At 43.5% G+C, this 24,260-nt stretch overlaps 1 protein-coding gene across 3 annotated transcripts in view; it reads right to left on the bottom strand.

Annotated features, from left to right (window-relative positions):
- Positions 1-24,260, bottom strand: part of PARP8 (poly(ADP-ribose) polymerase family member 8) — a 178,226-nt gene that overhangs the window by 82,118 nt on the left and 71,848 nt on the right. For 2 of the 3 annotated variants that reach the window (XM_039355122.1, XM_039355123.1), the window contains exons 3-5: positions 16,203-16,240; positions 12,904-12,993; positions 4,567-4,637 (exon numbers count right to left, since the gene is read on the bottom strand). In XM_039355122.1, coding sequence (XP_039211056.1) covers positions 4,567-4,637; positions 12,904-12,993; positions 16,203-16,240 — 199 coding nt within the window. Of the gene's footprint in view, positions 1-1,872; positions 1,923-4,566; positions 4,638-12,903; positions 12,994-16,202; positions 16,241-24,260 lie in introns of those variants that run through there. The other variant, XM_039355124.1, reaches the window with a different exon arrangement.

Here is a 24,260-nt window from a genome sequence, read left to right as displayed (position 1 = left end):
AGCCAGAGCTAATGCCTCCTTCATAAGTTCCGCTGATCGCGTTCCCCCTTCCTTGTTTACATGGGCCTTGGCTGCTACATTGTCCATTAACACGAGGACGTGTCTCCCTGTTACTAGATGTGAGAAATGGCGTAGGGCCAGGTGGATGGCCCGGAGCTCTAGCCAATTGATGCTGTGTGACAGGTCCTTCTGGTCCCACTGGCCCTGTGCTATCTGGGTTCCCAGGTGGGCTCCCCATCCAAACAGGCTCGCGTCTGTCGTGAGCGTGACCCTGTTTGGTTCCTTGAATATGTTCCCCTTGAGTATCTTGGGGGATGTCCACCATTTCAGTGATCTCATCACCTGTACTGGTACCAAGACCTTCCTGTTGGAGGTGCTGAGATTTCTCCTCTGGTAGGGTAGGAGGAACCACTGCAACTCCCTCAAATGGAGCCTTGCCCATGGTGTGATGCCCATGCAAGATATCATCTTTCCCAGGAGTTTCGAGAGCTGTATCAAGGGCACTCTCCTGATTCTCTGAATTTGGTGAATTAGCTTGGATATGCTGATTTGTCGTTCCTGGGAAAGGTATACCCTGCACTGTGACGAGTCTATCACTGCGCCTAGGTGCTGCAGTCTCCTTGAGGGAGTAAGATGACTCTTGGCTAGATTGACCGAGAATCCATGCCCCTGTAGGGTTCGGATTGTGGTGTTGAGATCTGCCTTTGCTTGTTCCTGAGATCTGGACTGAATCAGGATGTCGTCCAGATAAGACTGTACGCGAACTGGCATCAGCCTGAGATGGGCCGCTATTACTGCTAGGATCTTGGTAAATACCCTTGGCGCTGAGGATAGCCCGAAGGGTAGGGCCCTGTATTGGTAATGCCGGCCCGCGTAGGTAAATCTGAGGAATTTTCGGTAACTGGGATGAATGGGAATGTGTAGGTACGCCTCTGTTAGATCTATTGAGGATAGCAGATCGTCTTCCCTGATGCTGGCTAGGATGGATTTCAAGGAGTGCATCTTGAACCTCCTGTATTTTATGTAATAATTCAGGCCCTTCAGATCCAATATTGCTCTCCATCCTCCTGATGTCTTCGGGATAACGAAGAGGATGGAATAAAATCCTCTTCCTTCCTCTCCCTTTGGAACCCTCTCTATGGCTTGAATTGACAGAAGGTGCGCTATGGCCAAAGTTAACAGCCTTGCCTTGTGTACCTTTTTGGAGATGGGACATCTGATGAACCGGCTTGGTGGGGGAGAACAAAAGTCTAAGGTCAGACCATGTCTGATCGTTTCCAGGACCCAGGAGTCGGTAGTGGTCTGCTCCCAGACCTCAATGAAATTTCCTAACCGACCCCCTATGGGAGTGTCCTGTTTGGCGTCACTTGGTGCGCTTAAAGGACCTGCCTCCCGATCCCCTATATGGTCGTCTGGACTGAAACTGGCCTCTGGCTCCTGTGCTTTGGCGATCCTGGGGTCGATCCTGTCTCGGGTAGAAGGACCGCGAGCCTCTGGGCCAGTCCCAGGATTGCCCTGACCGAAAGGGCTGCCTCCATTCCCAGGGGCTTCCTGGGTGGGAGCCCTGTCTCCGGAAGTCCTGACTGATTCTCCTATCAAATTTGATGGGTGTACTAATATCTTCCTCTTGTCTCTGCCTTCACTGACATGGGGGTCCAGTATGGACCCAAATAGGGATGCCCCGCTGTATTTGGACGTCGAGAGACGCCACTTGGACCTCAGGTCTGTCTTCCAATTTTTGAGCCACAGTAGTCTACGCGAGGCCACTGTGGCCGCAATGGATCTTGCCGCGTACTTTGTTGCATACAGCGAAGCGTCAGCTATGAACTGAGAGGCCACGAGGAGCTTGGCCAATGTCTGGTGTACTCTGACCTGATCTGGAGGCACCGTGCTTTGCAGTTCCCTCAGCCACATAATACAGGCCCTCGCGAAGAATGATGATGAAGTGGCCGCCCAGGCTGCAGCCATATGGGAGCGGCAGAGGGAGTGTTCAAATTTCTTTTCCTCAGGTTTCAAGACCTCCGCCATGTCTCCTGGAATCGCGCAGGTAGAAAATAATGAGATCAAAGGGTTATTTACCGTGGGAACCTCTAACATGCTCGAGAAGGAGGGAGAGAGATTGAAAAGCTTTCTTTCCACGCTATTGGGCGCCGGTGGGCTTGCAAGTGAGGACCATTGTTCCTCTACCGTGGTCATGAAGACCTCCGGACATGGAATGTACTTATCCTGTGGGACCTTTTTGGCAAATAAAGGATTGGCCTCCTTGCTTGTAGAGGGCTTCTCCTCCTGTACTGATGTCAGGCTGACCGTGGAGACTGCCTTTATCAGGAGTGATTTTAGGAGCGCTGGGTTAAAGAGGCCAGAGCTCGTCGCCTGCTCGGGTGTGGTCTCCTCATCCTCCGACAGGGGCATGTCTGACATATCAAGGTCTAATGAGTCGCCCTCTCCTAATTGAGAGGAGGTCTCAGAAATGTTGGTAGGGGGCGGCCTAGTTCGTCCCTTATGGGGAGTGTGAAAGGCCACTTGCCCCTTAGAAGCCATGAACTGGGAAAAGGCATCCTGCATGAATGCCTGAAATCGTGTTGACCATATGTTCTCCTGCGCTTTGTCGTTGGGGTGACACGCTGGAGTATGGTCGGGCAAAGAAGCTGGTGAGGAGGGATTGGAGGAATCTAACTGTTCAGTTTCCCCAGGAGGAGACCAAGTTTTGAGAACTTCCTGGGCAGTAGGCTCTGAGATGGGAGTCACCACTGGGACAGGGGAAACCATACTTGTCCCATTGGAATCGGTTCTCTGTGCCCTGCTAATTTGTCTTTCTAAAGCCAAATGTCTCCTCAAAGCCTCTCGCTCAGCCGTTTTAGATTGTCCCTTCTGAGTAAGGTGCTTTGTTTTAGTCTTCTTCTTCCCCCCCACCTCTGTTTCAGAGGATCTGCGCTTTTGTTGCTGCTGTGGGGGGGACAATTGAGGGACCTGTGTGACTGAATACGAGACATTGTCTGCCATTGTGCCAGGTACCCCGAGTAGGCAATACCTGGAGTGGGGAATTAGGTTACGCAGATCAGTAGCAGATAATTGGGACTAAAAGTCCTCCTCTGCACAGATAAACAATGGCCGGACTGACAGAATCTTTTGGACCAGAAGATCCTGTAAGGCGGTGACTAAAGGTCACAATAGAAACAGTCAGATAAAAATATTCCTCCTCCCCTCCTCACTGAGGTCCAGACTCAATCTGGTTAATACGTTTTTTCCCCCATCTGTGGCTGTGGTAGCAGACCACGATCAGAACTGATAGCAGGTCTCTTCTTTTATTCCTCTTCCCCTCTTTTGCCCCACTGTGTTAATGTAACCTCTGTCGGGCAACTTGCACCGAAAATTCCTTTCTCTATATGCAGGGAAATGAGCTCCGGATGGTAGGCCCACCCACAAAGGAAAAAACGGCAGGCTAACCGCTCGTTTAAAATGGCGAATGGGAGGAAGCCCCGCCTCCCAACAGTAGTCAGGAGAGCCACGAGGCTCCAGCAATGGCGGATCTCTACTAGCCAGCAATAGGGTAATTACCGGCTTAAAGTGGCCTTTTGGCCTTAAGGGGCTGCACCTCTCCCGGGGGGGGGGGAACGGCGCTGAGGCTCTGCCGGCCGGTTAGTGCGCGCCTTGTTTCTCGCGCTGCTCAGCTGATCAAGAGCGAGCGGCGCAGCGGCTCTGTTGATCGCCGGGTTGGTATTCCCCGCGCCGCTCAGCTGCTTGGTGCTGAGCGGCGTCCCGGCTGCTCAATCCGGACGGAGTGCGGTCCCCGTGCCCTCAGCTTGCTCGGCGGGCCGGAGAACGGCGAGCGATCCGGAAAATGTCCCCGCGCCAAACAGCTGCTTGGGGAATCTGTGGGGAAACCGGTGACCGGCCCGAGCCCCCCCCTTGGCTAGCCGCCCTGACGACCTTCTCACCACTCCGGCAATCCTGGTTGGGAGTCCGTCTAGGTCCTAATCAGCTGCCAGAGATCCCTGCTTGCTAATACCAACAAAACAAGAAAAAAAAAACTGGAAGAGGAGGTTTTTCTCTTTGTGGAATTTCCTTTCTTTCTCAAGAGCTGCTCTTGCACTTCTACCAGGCTTCGAGACTGAGTCAAAACTGGGGTCATGCCCAGAGGAAGGGGTGTGGCCAAAGTTTTTACCCAGTCTGCCAGGCAGGAAGGCTGTCATAGAACCCATCCATTGGACTCTACAGCCATCCTGCTGGAGAAAACCAGAAACAATTGACAGTTTTCAGCAAAAAAACATTGTAAATTGTGGTCACATGACCGTGGCATAATGCAAACAGTTCTAAATACAGGATGCTTGTAGTCATGTGACTATGGGGCCTGGAGGGGGCAGACATTGGAGCTTTGGAACCAGATCTAAATTCCTTTAAGGAAGTATCTTTTGTGGGTGGGCCAGAACTTTAAATGGTCACTAAGTGACTGATTGTAATTTGAGGACCACCTGTATCTTGGAAGAACATTTCCCCGGTGTTATTTTCCTTTTTGACCTGGCACTTGGAAACAAGTATTATCAATTTTTTAAAAATATACTGTACCTCTCCATTTTCTCTTTGTAATTTTGACTTTATAAATAAACAACAGTTGACATCATTGGTTTTTCGCAATTCTAAAGAAAAATATGAAAAAATGATTAAAATTAGCAGGTTAAAACATTTTTTTAAATGTGTACTTGTTATTAGATACTTGTTATTCATAAGCACCTTTACATTCTTGCACTGGGACGTTAGATACATATTGGGTCAAATGATGATCTGTGTGACAGTGTATTTATAATGTCACAACAAAGAAGGTTCCAATGATCTAGCCAGAAAATGTTTTCAGAAGCATTTTCATTAGAAGTGCATGTCAGTTGTCCTAACAAAAATTTTCATCTTGTATTTTTGCAAATCTCTCCTTTTGTTTGCCCATTTTCTGCTAACAGTGCTATTAAAACAAAATACTTCTAAGAAAAGTTGCAATCTCATCTGAGATGCATATTTTAACTCCCATTCATGTAAGAGTTAAATTAAAGAAATGTAACATGACCTTTTATTTATGCACAAAATACTGGTTATTTATTTACTTGCATCCCATTATTTTTACAAATAACTCAAGGCAGAGAACATATTGAACCCACCTTCCTCTTCCTATTTTCCCCACAATAACTTTGTGAGGTGAGTTAGGCTGAGACAAAATGACTGGCTCAAAGTCGCCCAGCTGGCTTTCATGCCAAAGCAAGTCTTGAACTCATCAACTCTTGTTTTCTAGCATGATGCTGTAACCACTAGATCACTCTTGATAAGAAGTCCAAATAAAATAAATAAGCTTGTATGTATAAAGATCACAGTCTATGTTTATTGGGGATAGACTGAGTTGTCTGAAATCATTTAGCTTCATTTAGCATCATTTAGCATCTGTAAGTAAGTGATCAAAGGACTGCTCTATTATAAGGATGCTGCATTTCTTTGAAGCCATTATCTTGAAAGAGGAAGATGAAGTCTAAATGTATGCTCATATATGGATAACTAAAAAAGGTACTTCTCAACAATCCAGTCAAGGTTTGATGTTTTAGTGACTTACATTATTAAATTTGATATATTTTTGGGGGGAGGAAGCAGGGACATAAGTACGGCTTAGTTGAGGGCAGAGAAAATGAGGAGAACCATGCCCTCATTTGTTTTCCCCACATCCTACATCCCATGAAGGTGTCCCCCTCCTTTCCTTGGGCACTGAAAGCATGTCTTTCCCACTCCAGTTTGAGCTTCTGCACCCATCCACCTTTCTCAGAAAATGTCCAGTTTCTTAGCAGCAGCAGAAGAAAAAACAACTCTAGCTCATATAATAATCATCTGGACTTTTCAGCTTGGGTATGATGTGCCTCTTCTTGACCCTCATTCCTCCACAAGCTAAAAGGAAGATGTGAAAAGACAAAAAGAGTGTCCAGCTATGGTCTCTGGGGAAACCTTCAGAGCCTCTGAGGTCTCTGCTTCTACTGCATATTGTTGCTGCCTCTGATTACAGCCCACAGAGGCACCCCTTGGAAATTACCAAATAATGGTGGTACTTTAAAAGGGAGGAGACAACATCACCCCCAACAACAAAAAAACTAAGTGCTAAGTTAGGCAAGCTTAGAAAAGAAAAAAGTGAAGGGGCGTTGTCTTACCTGAACGCCTTTTCTCAGCAGGATGATGTAGAGTCCAAATGGATGGGTTCTATGACGGCCTTCCTGCCTGGCAGACTGGGTAAAAACTTCGGCCACACCCCTTCCTTTGGGCGTGACCCCAGTTTTGACTTAGGCGAGAAACTTTGTTGGAATTAACCTTGCAGCTCTTTATTATATCTTTATTATATCCCTGCCTAGACCTATCCTCTGGGTGGGCTTGGACTCTACATCATCCTGCTGAGAAAAGGCGTTCAGGTAAGACAACGCCCCTTCTCCAGCAGGATGACTGTAGAGTCCAAATGGATGGGACATACCAAAGCCCTCATGTCCCCCTGGGAGGGAATGTCTAGGCTACCGAACTCTGAGCAGATACGACCTGTTGAAGAACTCTTCTGCCAAAAGCCGCGTCTGCTGCTGCTAGGGAGTCTAAACGGTAGTGTCGAATGAAAACCGAAGGTGAGGACCAGGTTGCGGCCCTGCAAATCTCTTCCACCGGAGCTTGCGTTAGCCACGCCGCAGATGTGGCTGCGCTCCGAGTTGAGTGGGCAGTCACCTGAGTGGGTGCTGGCAAATCCTGTGAGACGTAGGCCTGCGCTATGCAGGCTCTGATCCACCTGCCTATGGTGGAAGAAGATACCTTCTTTCCCATAGTTGATGGTTGAAAGGACACAAATAATGCTTCAGTCTTTCGGAAAGCCGAGGTGCGTTTCACGTAGAAACACAGTGCTCTCCGTACGTCTAGCTTGTGCCATCTGTGTTCTAGCTTATGTTTGGGTCTTGGACAGAAATCAGGAAGCGTAAGTTCCTGAGATCTGTGAAAGGTGCTATTTACCTTCGGGATGAAGGTCGGGTCTGGTCTAAGAACGACCCTGTCTTTGAAAAAGGTACACAGATCCTTCCTTACTGACAGAGCTGCTAGTTCTGAAATTCTCCTTGCCGAAGTAATTGCCACAAGGAAAGCTACCTTCAGTGATAGGTGATGGAGTGAGCATGTTTCAAGAGGTTCGAAGGGTGCAGATGTCAAGGCTAGAAGGACCCTAGGCAGGTTCCAGGACGGGTACCTGTGTATGACTGGGGGCTTTGTGTTAGACGCCCCTTTTAAGAAGGCATTAATCGCTGGATGTTGTGCTAGGGAAGTTAAGTTGTCGCAGGAGAGTACGGTTGAGAGGGCCGAAATCTGTCTGCGGATGGTATTGACTGACAGGCCCCTATTAAGACCCTCCAATAGGTAGTCTAGGATATTGGGGATAGATACTGCGGTCGGGTCTAGGTGAAGCGAAGCGCACCACCTGCAGAATCCCTTCCATGTAGCGTCGTAAATCCTATTGGTGGACGCCCTTCGTGATGCCTGTATGATCGATATCACCCCTGCAGAATAAGATTGTTTAGTTAAGCTTTGCCGCTCAAATGCCAAGCGGCTAGTTGTAGCCACTGGGGATCTGGGTGTACAAGCTTGCCCTGACTGAGTTTTACCCTGTCCGGGGGAATCCTCCACGGAGGTGATATCGAAAGGTCCACGAGGTCGGCAAACCACGGGCGCCGTGGCCAGTGAGGGGCAATGCAGACCATTTCTGCGCCCTCCAGGATCATCTTGCGTATGGTTGCCGGTATTAGTGGCAGCGGTGGGAAGGCGTACAGGAGTTGCGCCGGCCACCGGCACCTGAGAGCATCCGTTCCCTCCGATCCCGGGGACGGGAATCTGGAGAAGAACCTGGGGAGTTGTGTATTCTTGTGGTTGGCAAATAGATCTAGGTGCGGTTGTCCGAACCTCCGGGAGATCTCCTCGAAGAGAGCCGGGTCCAGACGCCATTCCGACTGGTCCACCTTGGCTCTGCTCAGGGAGTCCGCCTGGGTGTTTGTTTCCCCTGAGATGTGTTCCGCTCTGATGGAACTCACATTGGCTTCTGCCCACCGAGCCAGAACCAATGCTTCTTTCATTAGTTCCACTGATCTCGTTCCTCCCTCCTTGTTTACATGTGCCTTGGCTGCTACATTGTCTGTAAGCACGAGGACGTGTCTCCTCGTTACTAGGTGTGAGAAATGACGGAGGGCCAGGTGTATGGCCCGGAGCTCTAGCCAGTTGATGCTGTGTGACAGGTCCTTTTGACCCCACTGGCCCTGTGCTATCTGGGTCCCCAGATGGGCTCCCCATCCGAACAGGCTCGCATCTGTCGTGAGCGTGACCCTGTTCGGTTCCCTGAATATGCTCCCCTTGAGTGTCATGGGGGATAGCCACCATTTTAGTGATTTCATCACCTGTGCTGGTACCAGCACACTCCTGTTGGAGGTGCTGAGGTTCCTCCTCTGGTAGGGTAGGAGGAACCACTGCAACTCCCTCGAGTGGAGCCTTGCCCATGGGATGATGCCCATGCAAGATATCATCTTCCCCAGGAGCTTCGAGAGTTGTAGCAAGGGCACTCTCCTGATCTTTTGAATTTGGTGGATTAGCTTGGATATGCTGATCAGTCGCTCCTGGGAAAGGAATACCCTGCACTGTGACGTGTCTATCACCGCGCCCAGGTGTTGCAGTCTCCTTGAGGGAATGAGGTGGCTCTTGTTTAGATTGACCGAAAATCCGTGCCCCTGTAGGGTTCGGATTGTGGTCTTGAGATCTGTCCTTGCTTGTTCCCGAGATCTGGACTGAATCAAGATGTCGTCCAGATAAAACTGGACGCGAACCGGAATCAACCTGAGATGGGCCGCTAGTACAGCTAAGATCTTTGTGAATACCCTTGGTGCTGACGACAGTCCGAAGGGTAATGCCCTGTATTGGTAATGTCGCCCCGCGTAGGTAAATCTGAGGAATTTCCGGTAGCTGGGGTGGATGGGGATGTGTAGGTACGCCTCTGTGAGATCTATTGAGGATAGTAGATCGTCTTCCCTGACGCTGGCTAGTATGGACTTTAAGGAGTGCATCTTGAACCTCCTGTACTTTATGAAATAGTTCAGGCCCTTCAGGTCCAAGATTGCTCTCCACCCTCCTGATGTCTTTGGGATGACGAAGAGGATAGAGTAAAATCCTCTTCCCTCCTCCTCCTTTGGTACCTTCTCTATGGCCTGAATTGACAGGAGGTGGACTATAGCCGAAGTTATCAGCCTCGTCTTGTGTGCTCTTCTGGAGATGGGACATCTGATGAACCGGTTTGGTGGGGGAGAGCAGAAGTCTAAGGTCAGGCCATGTCTGATCGTTTCCAGGACCCAGGAGTCGGTCGTGGTCTGCTCCCAGACCCTGATGAAATTTCCTAACCGACCCCCAATGGGAGTATCCTGTTTGGCGTCACTTGGTGCGTTTAAAGGATCTGCCTCCCGCTCCCCTATATGGGCGTCTGGACTGGAACTGGCCCCTGGCTCCCGGGCTCTGGCGATCCTGGGTTCGATCCTGTCTGGGGTAGAAGGATCGTGAGCCTCTGGGCCAGTCCCAGGATTGCCCTGATCGAAAGGGCTGCCTCCATTCCCAGGGGCTTCCTGGGCGGGAACCCTGTCTCCGGAAGTCCTGACTGCCTCTCCTGTCTAACTTCTTTGATGGGTGTACTAGGATTTTTTTCTTGTCTCTGCCTTCGCTGACATGTGGGTCCAGAATGGAACCAAATAGGTCTACTCCACTGTATTTGGACGTCGAAAGACGCCATTTGGACCTCAGGTCTGTCTTCCAATTTTTGAGCCATAGTAGCCTACGTGAGGCCACTGTGGCCGCAATGGATCTAGCCGCATACTTTGTTGCGTACAGTGAAGCGTCTGAGACAAATTGCGAGGCCGCGAGGAGCTTGGCCAATGTTTGGTGTATTCTGACCTGGTCTGGAGGCACCGTGCCTTGCAGTTCCCTCAGCCACATGATGCTGGCCCTCGCGAAGAAAGATGAGGAAGTGGCTGCTCTGGCCGCCCAGGCTGCAGCCATATGGGAACGCCGGAGTGAGTGTTCAAATTTCTTCTCCTCAGGCCTCAAGACCTCCGCCATGTCTCCTGGAATCGCGGAGGTAGAAAATAATGAGATTAATGGGTTATCGACAGTGGGAACCTCTAACATGTTAGAGAAGGAGGGAGATAGATTGAAAAGCTTTCTTTCCGCGCTGTTTGGTGCCGGTGGGCTTGCAAGTGAGGACCATTGTTCCTCCAGCGTGGTCCTGAAGACCTCCGCACATGGGATGTACTTATCTTGTGGAACCTTTTTGGCAAACAGAGGATTGGCCTCCTTGCTTGTTGAGGGCTTCTCATCCTGTACTGATGTTAGGTTGACTGTGGAAACAGCCTTTACCAGGAGTGATTTTAGGAGCGCTGGGTTAAAGAGTCCAGAGCTCGTTGCCTGCTCAGGTGCCGTCTCCTCGTCCTCCGAGAGGGGCATGTCTGACATGTCGAGGTCCACTGAGTCACCCTCTCCCAGTTGAGAGGAAGTTTCAGAGGTGCTGGTAGGGGGTGGCCTAGCCCGACCCTTACGGGGTGTGTGAAAGGCCACTTGTCCCTTAGAAGCCATGAACTGGGAGAATGCATCCTGCATGAATGCATGGAATTGTGCCGACCAAATGCCCTCCTGCGCTTTGTCGTTAGAGTGAGGCGCTGGGGTGCGGTCGGGTGAAGAAGCTGGTGAGGAGGGGTTGGAGGAGTCTAACTGTTCAGTTTCCCCAGGAGGAGACCAAGTCTTAAGCACTTCCTCGGCAGTAGGGTCTGTGCTGGGTGCCACCGCTGGGACAGGGGAAACCGAATTTGTCCCATTGGCATTGGTTCTCTGTGCCCTGCTAATTTGTCTTTCTAAAGCCAAATGTCTCCTCAAAGCCTCTCGCTCAGCCGTTTTAGACTGTCCCTTCTGAGAAAGGTGTTTTGTTTTAGCTTTCTTCTTCCCCCCCACCTCAGATTCAGAAGATCTGCGTTTTTGTTGTTGCTGTGGGGGGGACAATTGAGGGACCTGTGTGACTGAATACGAGACATTGTCTGCCATTGTGCCAGACACCCCGAGTAGGTAGTGCCTGGAGTGGGGGACAGGATACGCAGATCAGATGCAGATGTTTGGGGCTGAGCCCTCCTCTGCCTATACAAACAATGGCCGGACAGACAGGAGTCTTTGGACAGAAGATCCTGCAAGGCAGTGACTAAAGGTCACTATAGGAACAGTCAGAGAAAAATACTCCTCCTCACCTCCTCACTTAGTCCAGAGAAAGTGCAGTTTATACCTCTCTCTCCCCCTGTCTGTGGCTGTGGCAGCAGACCACGATCAGAAAGGGTTCTCTTCCTTTTCCCTCTTCCTTCCTCCTGTCTCAGTTTCTTGCGATAATCCCGGATTTTAGCTTAAGGGCTGCCCCTTTGTCTGCAAGGGAATGGAGTCCGGATGGCCCCGCCCCCAAGGGAAAACGGCGGGAAGGTCCGTTCGCTCAAAATGGCGAATGGGGAAGAAACCACGCCTCCTAATGTTAGCCCGGGAATCCACGAGGTTCAAACAATGGCGGATCTTTGACTCTGAGGCTCTCGCGCCGCTCCGCTGGTCTATGCCGAGCGGCGCCGCGGTTTAGCCGCTTTCCGCGCGGCTCAGCTGTTTCGCGCTGAGCGGCGCCTCGTTCTATCGGCCCCAATCACGCTTTCCGCGCGGCTCAGCTGTTTGGCGCTGAGCGGCGCCTCGTTCTATCGCCCGAACCGCTCAGCTGTTTGGCGGCCCCGGAGAGCGGCGAGCAATCCGGTAGTGAAACCCCCGCCCCAACAGCTGCTCGGTGGGCCGGTTATCGGCGGGCGAGCGATCCGGTCCGGCTCCAAGCCTCCCGTTAGTCCCTGACGCCCCACTCACGAATCCGCCGATCCCGGCTGCCTCTCTCGAGTCCTATCCGCTGCCAGACAAATTTTCGTTCAACTGGAGGAAGAGGGGATTCCCTTTTTTTTTTTTTTTTTTTTTTTTTTTAAGTTAAGTTAGTTTTGTTCTGAGAGCTGCTTCTCGCACTTCTACCAGGCTTCGAGACTGAGTCAAAACTGGGGTCACGCCCAAAGGAAGGGGTGTGGCCGAAGTTTTTACCCAGTCTGCCAGGCAGGAAGGCCGTCATAGAACCCATCCATTTGGACTCTACAGTCATCCTGCTGGAGAAAAGCTATGTCTACATCCTGGCCAAGTAGATAGGAAAAATTTGCCCACATTTCCATCCTCAATCCGACCATGTTTGGTAACATACTTAATGATGTTGCCTATAAAAAATTAAAATATGTAATTTTAGCCATCACAATATTAATCATCTTTTCAGGTAGTCCATTCTATGCAGATCAGAAAATGTTCTAAGAATCTAGCAGAGTGTGAGGTTCTAATGATAATTTTCTGTTTCCAGTTGTTCTATTTATTCTTAAGCTTTTTCTAAGCCACATCTGCCAATAGGTAGCATGTGCCTTGCTACAGCATAGGAATACATAAATTTGGTCTTTTTGTAAATCATACAAAACAATGGGCACAAAGAATAGTTAACATGCTTTCCCCAATCTGTTGTCCTCCAGATCTATTAAGATTACAACTCTGAGATCTCTTAGCGTTGACTGAGAACTGATATATAAGGGAAACAAAAGATTGTTGATAGTTCTGTAGTTTTACAATTCATTTTTACTGTGGCATTAGGTGTTATCTCTTCTGCCTTCATCAGCCTTAAGAAATATTGAACATAATTTCCTTGGCTTCAGAAACATCTGCTGGTAAAGTTGGGTATAGTCCAGTTGTAGGAGAAACATGCCACATTCTGCCCAGTGTAATAAATTAGATGATATAAGATATCACCTGTGGAAATTCGGTGGAAAATTACTGGAATTGGCTCTGTTGTAACTAGTACATCTTCATCATTATCTGAGCTGGACACATAGGTGTTATCTGCAATAAGACAAAGAAAACACTATATTTAACTTACACAGAAGCCTTTAAATCTTGAAGTGACAAGATACAAAATGCAAGCAACGAAAAAATATCAATATTCATAGGTTTCATGGAGACCAGACCGAGGCACAGCATTAATAAGCCAGAGTCAAAAGGGCAAGTGTTGCCTTGCCTCTGATGAATTAATAATAAAAATGTACTCAATAATCTGTTTTATGGGTCTAGGCTGTAATCCATAACCCACTTAGTCAAGGCCTTAAACTATTTTTTTAACTGCAAATTGATTTTCAGTCCCATTTGGAAACCAGAACATGCTTTTTCCTAGCCTATTTCTCTTTCATTTGGCAACCATTAATTTGCTTAACTCTTCAGTAGGCTGAAAAAAAACTCCAAAGATGCTGATTACCTTTTATTTACTTTATCTCATCTCCATGAGGTCGTGACCAGTGGTGGGCAAGTGGCCATTATTAATCATTTGAACCTGGTTGTTAAAGAAGTTGTATCCACTTCCACCCCAACCAGGGACCGATCAATCAGGGCTCCATTGTGGGAGGTAGAAAGCTGAGTAGGCTTTGTTATAGCTCAGTGTCTCAAACCTGGCAATTTTTAATGAGGGTGGACTTCAATTCCCAGAACACTGGCTGGGGAATTTTGGGAATTGAAGTCCGCACATCTTAAAGTTCTCAAATTTGAAAAGTACTGAACAATTCTTCTTTGTAATTCAGTAAGCTCAGACAGACTATTCATTGGCTAGCCATTACTTCATGCTGTTACTCATTGGAACATACTCCTTAAACTATAATGTCTCCTAAAGGAGTCATTGTGTTGTATATTGTATTGATTCCCAGTAATGGAACTTTTAATCTTTGCACTGTGTATTGGAAAGCTTTTTTTTAATTTTTTTTAACATTGGCTTCTTTATCAAGCATATATTCAGGAAGAGATGCAATAAGAATTCTAGAATATGCCTCCAGTGTGTGTTGGAAGAAGGGATTGGTGGCTGTGGAAATGACTGAAAGGCTTTGCCAGAAATCTCTTCAATGGGGATAAAGCAAAGTGATCCCCATTCTGCAGAAGTCACTCTCATCAAACAGTGATATGGAATTGCTGCGCCTCAATTTTTAGCAGAGGCAGAGAGCACCATCATTTTGCAACCTATCCTGACTATATTCACAGGACAACATACAATACACGTCCATTTTACATGCATGTATAGAAACACATGTGTGTCTCCCTATTTTTACTTGCAGTGATAATGATATAGATAGTATGTGTTCTAAGGGTATGGTTATTTTAGCTGTATGTTTATTTGAATGATTTATAGAGCTGTCCATCACAAAATTGATGGCTATCATTTGCCCATCTGCAGCATTAAGAAAATCCAAATTTGGTGCCTATTAATTTAATGCATTTATTCTTCTTCCTAGGTATAATTTTCAGCTGATTTGAGATACTTGGATACTTGGATAACTCTAAATCTATTTCATATGTTTTCTAAAGCCTATTCTTGATAAATCAGTACCCCTACTCTAATAAAGATGTCATTTTGGGAAGAATTATTCATTATTGATCTGTTTAATATGATCAGTTAGCTTTTGACTAAATATTTATTGAGGGACTAGACTGAACAGGAGAATCATTTGGCAGAGGATGTTGGATGTAGGAAGGCTCACATTACTACAGATCTGTTCTTGGTGCCATAATATCTGATATTTAATCTCTACTGAACTATACTTTTTCCTGTACCCATCAAAAGAAAACCAAGCATAATGACCTCTTAGTCCCACTATTATTTAATCATCACTTAGACAAATTTGGTAAACTATTTAAACAATCTGAACTTTCTCTTTCCTAAAGGGAGGAAAGATGAGGAATAAATTTGCCAACATCTCATTATATACAATAATGCAGCTATACTGCAAATCTCAGAAGAGCCTTCAGGGCCTTCATGTCCTAGTGACAATAACACAAACACACATGGAGGGGGAGACTTGACATGCAAAGGCTTCCTTACTTGATGTCAAGCCTTTGGCCCATGAACTTTCAAATGGTGCTGGGCATTGTTTCCCACTCATTCTCATTCAATTAGATGGAAATTGCTACATACATTTCTCTCTCTCTCTCTCTCTCTCTCTCTCTCTCTCTCTCTCTCTCTCTCTCTCTCTCTCTCTCTCAAAACAAAACAAAACAAAAGACTTTGAAGAACATTCTGATGGGAGGAGTGTGATGTTCTTGTGTTTTTTTACCGAAGCCCAAGTAAGTCCTCGACTACATTAAGTCCTTTATTTTACCTTGGATACAGAATAGGACACCTCACAACAGCCAATTTTTGTTTAATTGTTTAGAAATAATTAAATTATTTTAGTTTCTGTCATTCACATTTCATCCCTCCTTTTGCATCCTTTCTTTAATTCTTCATTTTTTCAAAAGTTGTCCCATGGTGAGTTGGCCATGATGAATTGTCCCGTGATGAGTTGGCTGTAGGGAGTTGTCCTAGACCCCCTTGGATAACCCATTGACCAATTCAATTCAATCTCCAGGAAAATCATTTCAAGGAAATTTCTCCCACTGAGGTATTTCAGCCCAGAAAACATGGAATAGAGTGAGGGAAACGTCTCCAACAACCAAAAAAGTGTTGCAAGGAAGAGCATCTTTTACCATCTCCAACAAGGAAGGAATCTCAAAAACAAAAGCAAATGGGAGTTAAGGGATCACTCTAAGATAGAAGGCAGAAAAACAGATGCCTCTTTTGAAAGGCAAGAAAACGACTAAGAAATTACAAGGCAGTTTTAGTTTTAACAATCCATGAAGATGAGAAATTCCCTTTTCTTCAAAGACACATGCTTTAGTTACAGCTAGCACATTATCCCATCAGCAATAGCTGAAAGCCAAAAACATCTTTTTTGGTTTTCCCCCTTCCCCCTCTGTGAGGTTTTATATATACATATAAAAGCCTGATACACATCAGCTATTTATATAAAAGCTTTTTTAAAAAAACCAGGCAAACCACATTCTTTCCCAGATGCACTGAATTCTTACATTCTCACCCTACTTAAAAAAAAAAAAAAGGAAGGCTAAAAAAGAGAAAATAAAGGGTGCAAATGAGGTGGCTAATGAAATGTGATTATCAGGAAGGTGATCCTAGGGCACAGTAATGGAACATGAAACCTCTTTTACTGTCAGCAGCATAGAAAGTCACACTTTACCTGGGTAATCCTCAGAGACGTGCACCGAATAGGATATGCTGTTAAAAAGAAGAAAAGGATAAAGAATAACATAAGAGAAGCAGAAGAACAATTGTGCTGCCCACATTTATTTATAGATTTTTGTCAATCCAACAAAGCAGTTACTTTACCAGATTTCAAAGGGTCTAGCACAAAAAAAATAAATAACCCAACCTAGCAGGAAAGCTTTTCTAGATTTCTCCTCCCCCTCAAAGATATGCCTCTGCAATTAAAAAAATTGCCATTTGGGGGAAAACCAGGAAAAATGAGAATCAACACTGTTCTCAAATGTCTAATTTCTTTAGTATTGCTTCCCATTATCTGTCCCCATTTCTATTCTGGAAGAAAAACATCATACATCTGCAATGTACAAATCACTTACCAAATTCTCTCTAAGCCTATTTAAGAAGTCCTTAAGGGTTACACTCCTGCAATTTAGAAAATGGGGTTTGCCTATTGCAGACTTTGGTATAAAGACTGCAATCTATTTTATGCGAGAATAATTTGTTCTAATATAAGTTGCTTAGCACCTTCAGGGTATTATTATTATTTTGACCAAATGAAGTAGCTATTTTGAAATGTGCACGGGATCATTTTTTTAAAAAAAAAGATTCACACCAGTTCTTTATGTAAAAGAGTTTGTCTATGATCTTAGCCTTCTCAAATCGTTTCAGGAATAGCCAAAAAACAGAGAACCTCCTCAACTTTGGACCAGTTATAACAGTCTTGGAAAGGGTACTTTACCACTTATCCAGATGTTATGTCCTCATGGCCACATGATTGCAGTTCAGACATTTGGCAACTAACTCACATTTATGACTGGTTACAACAGCCTGCAGTCTCGAGACCATGATTTGTGATGTTTTTTGCTAGTTTCCATACACACAAACACAAAAACCATTCCGGAGAATGGATTTGTACTTATAAGCATGTGATTCATTAATGATCACCATAAAAACTGTAATAAAATCTGATGCAGTCACATCAGTACCTGGATTTACGACTATCATGACTTAACAACCAAAATTCCCGGCTCAATTATGGTAGTAAGTCAAGGACTACTTGTATTTCATTCCTTAACTTTCTCAATGCCATAAATGAACTTTCCATTAAGAATTCTTATGTGTATGGGAAACTAATATTACGTTGTTCCCCCTGCCTGTGAGTAACAATACCCCCGTTTGTGGAAAAATACTCTTTATGGTGCCTATAAGCGTTCAGGTTAACAGCCAATGTGACTACACTGATACCCATCCTTGAGAGAACCAGCCTGTGTATTAGTCCAATGGCCAAGCTAGACCTTTTTAAGCTATCAAAGAGAAGAAAATGAAGATGCCTAAAGAAATAAGTAAAGCCTATCGATCTATTCCTGTTTCACCCAACACAATCAAATTTCTCAATATATAATAGATACATCCAGCCTTCTTTAAGACAACTAGAAGGTTGTAGCTATTCCACGTACCTTTATTATTTAAAAGAAGGTTGGACAACATTGCTTCCCAACCTCCTTGAAAACTACAGAAAACCACTTTGATGTTCCTGAAGGTTCAATTCTACTTTCTTCTAGCTTCTTTTTGTATCTAGTGAGGCTAAGGTGGTAATGGAAGTGGGAGGCCTCTGGGATGCAAACCACTATCCACTGATAACCATAACCCTTCTCCTCTGCACTCAAACAATAACCACAAACCAGGTGTGAGGGGATGAGACTGTCAGGTTATATGGATGGGAACGGAGGTTATTTACTTTTCAGAACACTTGGTTCTATTGCCACTTATAATTTATTTTTAACTTGTGGTTTTAAAAACTGACCATTTGGTAGCCAAATTTTGTCAAAACGATCACAGAGTTCACAGATTATATAGTCTTGATTTAAATCAGTATGTTCAGAGTACCCTTATTAAAAAGTTGGAAAAGGCCATTGAGGTCATTACACTCACTGCAGGAATCCCATTTAAAGCCTTCACAGCCAATATTTATCCAGCTTTTGTTTGAAGATAGTTAGTGAAAGGGAGCCCATCAATTTGCTAGGTAATTAGTATGCTATTGACGCATTCTTACAGTTAGGCCATTTTCCCATAGATTTAACTAGAATTTGCTTTCCTGTTTCTTAAAAATTCTTCTGCACTCTAGGATGGTAGAAATAGGGCCTGGCTCTCTTTAAGGTGACATATCTTTAGGTAAGTGAAGACTGTATCTCACGTTCATCCTCTTTTCTCAAGAGTAAATAGACAATCTAGTTCTCCCAATCTCCATTCATCGTTCTTAGTTTCAAGAATGTAAAGGTAAAAAGAGGTGCATTGCAAATGGCTTATGTAAAAAAGTTTACTCCCTAGTTGACACTCCAAAAGAATTCATTAATAACAGTAATTAAAAATATATATTCCTGATCTATTAAAATATATTTTGCTCAGTGAGAATTTTTAAAGATACATACTATGTTAAATCAAGAATTGCAAAAATTTGCTAAAATTTGCAAAAGCTTTTCTAAATAATACAAATTTTATGGACTGTAAAATTGATGATACCCACTCTGTTTGGCTTAAAACTGCTGACTCTTTCTGCATGGGTGCCACCGTTTCCTATTTTTGCTGTTGTTTAGACTAGTAATTGCTTAGTTGGAACACTGCGCGTGTTATAAAAATCCCACAGAATTCTATATGTTAAATATCAAGAAAATGCATTTGTATTCCCCTTCTCATCAAGTAATCTTTGCTATTTCAATACCTTAATCTCACCCATGCTTACAAAAATGAAACTTATATGCACTGATCACTTTAAAAAGGGGGGTTTTCCTTCTTATTCTATTAATAATATTCTGATTCAATAATGAAATGCAGAAGCCTCAAAGCAGAACTTAAGCATCTTTATGGCTGGGTTCTCCAGCGAAAGTCATATTGCTTCCAATATTAAAAGTAATATAAAGCCATCAAGACTAGAAAGCACTGGTTGTTTTATTTTCCATCAGTCCATCTACCAATTCATTCAGATATAAAACTGGGAAATCCTTCCATTTTCTAGAAAGTAATTCATTGCTTATTCTGCCCTATGTGAATAATGCTTGAAACAATTTTAAAAATATCTTTGGACACACTTGGACATCAGCTAAACAGATAAGCTATGTTGTTTGCAAAGGATTCCAATTCAGTGCAAAGAGCCAGACTAGATGATCAGGCATCATATGGGGTGATTCTACAGGTAGTCCTCAACCTATGACCACAATTGAGCCCAAAAATCTCTGTTGTAAAGTGACACATTTGTTAAATGAATTTTGCCCCATTTTGCGACATTTTACATCAGAAATTAGCAAAAGGTGAGGATCACATGACTCCGGGATACTGCAACCATCATAAATATGAATCAGTTGCTAAGTGTCTGGATTTTGATCACATGACCATGGGGACGCTGCAGCAGTCATAAGAGTAAAAAATGGTCATGAGTCACTTTTTTCAGGGCTATTGTAACTGAGCGTTCATTAAATGAACTGTTGTAAATTGAGGGCTACCTGTATTTCTTTTCTTGATAAAGAAATCAGCATCAGTAAACATTTACTATATGGAAATTTTCCTAATCAGAAAAAAAATTCTTTGTAACTAGTATTATCGACAGTTAATGGTTGAGTCAGTAGAATCTCTCATGAGATATGTACAGTTTATTTATAGTTCAACTTACTTCCTAGTGAAAGCATATCAACAGCATGAGGTCTCACAAATCTGACATCATAGCTCTAGTACAAGGAGTTGATTAAGTCCTTATTTGGAGATGGCACAGAGTGGAAAATATAGCATGTTATGCTACTCAAAAGAAATACTTTGGCTTGACTGATTGAATGATGAACTGAAGGAAGATGGTATAAAATATATGAGCAATCAGTCATGCACTGAAGATTGCACAACTTCATCTTTCTTACAGATTTCTGAGAGAGGCTTGAGTGTTGAATCAAAGGCAATAAATATTTGCATTTTTTCACCAAGAATAATTCTCACAGCTAGCTCATCCATGTGACTTGACCACAAATGAGCTAAATAGAAAATATCATTTGTAAATTGATGCTTGAATTAGCTTGCTATGCAAACAAAGTGGTGGCAAGACTTTGCAATACTATCACCTATGGCTTTGCAAAGTTTCCATTTGAAAACTATCTTACAGTAGATTTTCTTTTACCATCCTACTGTATATATTACATCATATTGCTAAGCCACTTGTTCAGGATATTTGTATCTTGAGTTAAATCAAAAAGTCTTATGAATGCACTTTTCTACAGTGGTAGAAAAGGATATCCTACCCTGCAAGTGATCTTGAAAAAAATCAGTCAGAAGTTAGTGGCAGGTCAGATATTGCTGGATGGCTCTAAACCAGTGGTTCTCAACCTTTTTAATGCCGCGACCCCCAACTGGTCGTAAGTCGAGGACTACTCAACCAGTCATAAGTCAAGGACTACTCAACTGGTACAGCACCGTTTGCAGAATGGGACTTTTGGCGGGCTCAGCAGGGCAGAGACAGCCTGGACAATTCCTATTGGCTTTTGAAAGCCGATAGAATTAGACTCTATTCAAGAGAGTTTATTCTACTGGCTTTCAAAAGCCAATAGAATAAAAGGAAGTAGCACAGCTAAGGAAAAGGGGGAAAAAATGGTGGACTGCATTGTTTGGTGACCCCCGTGAAATGGTCGTTCGACCCCAAATGGGGTCCTGACCCACAGATTGAGAACCACTGCTCTAAACCTAAATATATACCTCCTTAGTAAAATATTTAAGTGTCATTTATAACTTGCTTTTCTATTAACTGTATTTAGACAATGGTATATTATAGTATAACCACAATACAATTAACAAGAAGAAAGTTCTAGAAATGAATAAGAAAGACAAAATAGAATGGTGGAAACACCACCGAAGCCATCAGTGTCTGGGCCATTCCTATAACAAGATACACCGCTGATACAAGAGTCAAGTTCAACTGGACAATTTGGACCAAAAAATAAGAAAACTGATGGCTATTCACTAGACATTACATCCTGGTAGTGATATTGATACCTGCCCCACAGAAATGGAGGCAGAGGTTTACCTCAAGTCAAACTGTCAAAAGAACAAAATCATGTATTGGATGTTTATGTCAAAGTCAGCTAAGAAGAAGCACTGATGCAAAATTGGACTTACTGAATGTATTGGAAACGAAGCATGAATATTGAAATAATGAAATAAAAACATGAACAAAATGCTGACAAGGAAAAGCATTACATGGTCAATTTCTACAAAAGATCCAGGACAAAATAGATAAAGATAAAACCTGGCAATGGCTTACAATGGAACAAAGAAACTGAAAGCTTGATTTTGTTGCTCAAGAGCGAACTATTTGAATTAATGCAATCAAAGTAGGAACTGGGGGAAAAAATCAAATGATTCAAAATAGATTGTACAAAAAAGCAGAAGAAACAGATCATATGTTTAGTTCATGCAAGAAGATCACACAAACTGGTTACAAATGACATAACATAGCTTCCAAAATGATTCACTGAACATCTGTAAAAATAATCCTGTGCTAGAACTGTAATGAAAAAGTGGTGGAATATATAATTGAAAAATGAATAGGTTAAAATATTGTGGGATTTCCAAATACAGACTGATAGAAGTATATATGATTGAACAGAAGAAAGTGTGGATAATTGAGATGCAATACCAGAAAATCAAAATTGAAAGATTATGGCATAAACCAGACGTGGTGGTCCAGTGTTGACTGGCACACTTGGGTGTCATACTAAAAAAATATTGGACAGTCTGTGCATTGCAATCTGTGCATTGACAAAATTTCCAATTGTCAATTACAAAGGGCCACATTGCTTGGATCCATACATATAGTACAATACCTTAAAACATCCTATCCTAACTTTGTTGTGTATATAACAATAAGGCATTCAACTCCAGTCATATGATTGGATAACCAAGTGCCCAGAAATAGCAGGAGTTAGTAGAAACATCAGGAGCTTTGTGCAAAGGTCAATGGCACAATGGAAGACAGAGTTGCTGGTTAATGGCAGTAAACTGGGAGAGATTAATATCAAAAGAGGAATTTTTCCAGAAGACTCATTATCACCACTACTGTTTATCCTCTGTCAACAATCCTGAATGAGTTAGGTCATTGTTATCAAACATCAAAAACATCTGCCAGGCTACTGTATCTCTTTTTCATGGACGCTGAAGCTATGTGGAAAAACATCACCTGAAATAGAAACCCTGCTTAACATCGTCCATATATAAAAGGAAAATATTGCAATGGAATTTGTACTGGTCAAATATACCACCCTTAGCATCAACAGGGGAAAAAGACTGAAAATTGAATGAATCAAGGTGCCCTGTGGAAATGACATCCATAGTCTGAATGAAGAAAATCACTACAAATCCTTCAATATCCTGCAAGTTGACAACTTTCAAGCTTAGAAGTGAATACATTATGAGAGTAAAGAAGAACTAAAAGTCCAAACTAAATGGAAGAAATGCACTGGCAACTAACACTTGGGCAATTCCAGTCATTAAATATGCATCTGGAACAATGGATTGGACTCAAACAGAACTAAAAGTCCTGAATAGGAAAACCAGAAAAACAATGTGACAATGAATCATGTCCTTTACCCACACAGCAATGTTGATAGAGTCTACTTACCAAGGCAAATAGTTGGGCATGGAATGCTGCAAGTGTACCAAACAACTAAAGAAGAAAAAATGGCATTGGAAAAAATATTTGAAGGACACTTAAGAAGATGCACTGAAGCTAGAAGACAGCAACAGACAGCAAATGCTGCCTGTGCAAAGAAACTGAAGGCAGTCCTAACCAGTGGACCACTTAATTAGTCTGCGCAAGCTTCTTGCAGTAGCTATCTACAAATGATGGCATGACAAAGGATCAACAATGATGCATTGGAATTTCTGCAAGAAATACCATTTACTTGCAAGTAAGAACTGGTGACAACACTAAGTAATAAAAAATGAAGATGCTAAAGTGCTCTGGGACTTTAGAATTCAAACAGACAGGACCTGCCACACAACACTGCAAACTTAACAACTGTCAATAAGAAAGACAAAAAAAAAGTCTGGATAAATGGATGTGGCAGTACCTGGAGACAGCAAAAAAGAGAAAAGAAAGAACTGGTGATAAATCACAAAATACAAAGACTTAGAAATAGTAATAGAATGACTGTGGCAAAAGAGAGTAAAGGTAATACCAATAATATTAGAAGCCTTGTATGCAATCCCAAAACAACTAGAGCACCACTTGAAAATCATTAGCATTGACAAAATCACCATCAGTCAATTGCAAAAGGTAGCTTTACTTGGAACATTATGCAATAATACCTTTTGACACAATCAAACACCAACATCTGCCTAACCCAGGTTTTGGGAATGACTAGACTGCTGCATAAAAATGCCAAATCCAGGCTAAACATCTGGATGACTGTGTGACCAACTTTAATATAGGTTATGCAGTCCTGTGTCTTTAAAGGGAAAAGGTACTTTGTAATATTCATGCAGCAGCTGTTGCAACTCCTTAAACTAAATGCATATTTTCCCAGAATCACATGGAACTATGTAATCTGAGGAAAACACACTGCTGTTTTAAAGAATTGCAGACCCTTGTTATGGGAATGCTCTCCTAAGGATTTGTTGCAACTTTTCCCCTTTGAATCTGAAGGGATGCCACTACTAAATGCCAACCCTGAAAAAAGACATTAAAACAGAAGGGGACAGGGAAGAATGAAGGGAACAATCATAGTGGCATCATTGGAAAATGGAAAGCAGTTTCCTACTTTGATCATTTGTTATCTTAGTTCAGAAGTCTACCTTGACATTCATCAGTTCTCCAAAGTATTAGTCTTTTGTAGAAAAGCCAAGAATTAAAACAGAGATCTCCTGCTAGTTCATATATACTTAACACATATGGCTGATATGAGGCTCTGACAATCTCAGTGTGGACTTGAAAGCCAATTGTTTCTGAAAATATTCCATCTTTAACAATGTGGAGCTGTGGCTCCTATCGAACACAGAGATTGTG

This window comes from Crotalus tigris, unplaced genomic scaffold (assembly GCF_016545835.1).
Source record: "Crotalus tigris isolate CLP2741 ecotype Arizona unplaced genomic scaffold, ASM1654583v1 scf7180000018606.670481, whole genome shotgun sequence".
NCBI classification, from domain to species: Eukaryota; Metazoa; Chordata; class Lepidosauria; order Squamata; family Viperidae; genus Crotalus; species Crotalus tigris.
The sequence above is the reverse complement of the archived record's forward strand: the minus strand, read 5'-3'. Positions and strand labels throughout refer to the sequence as shown.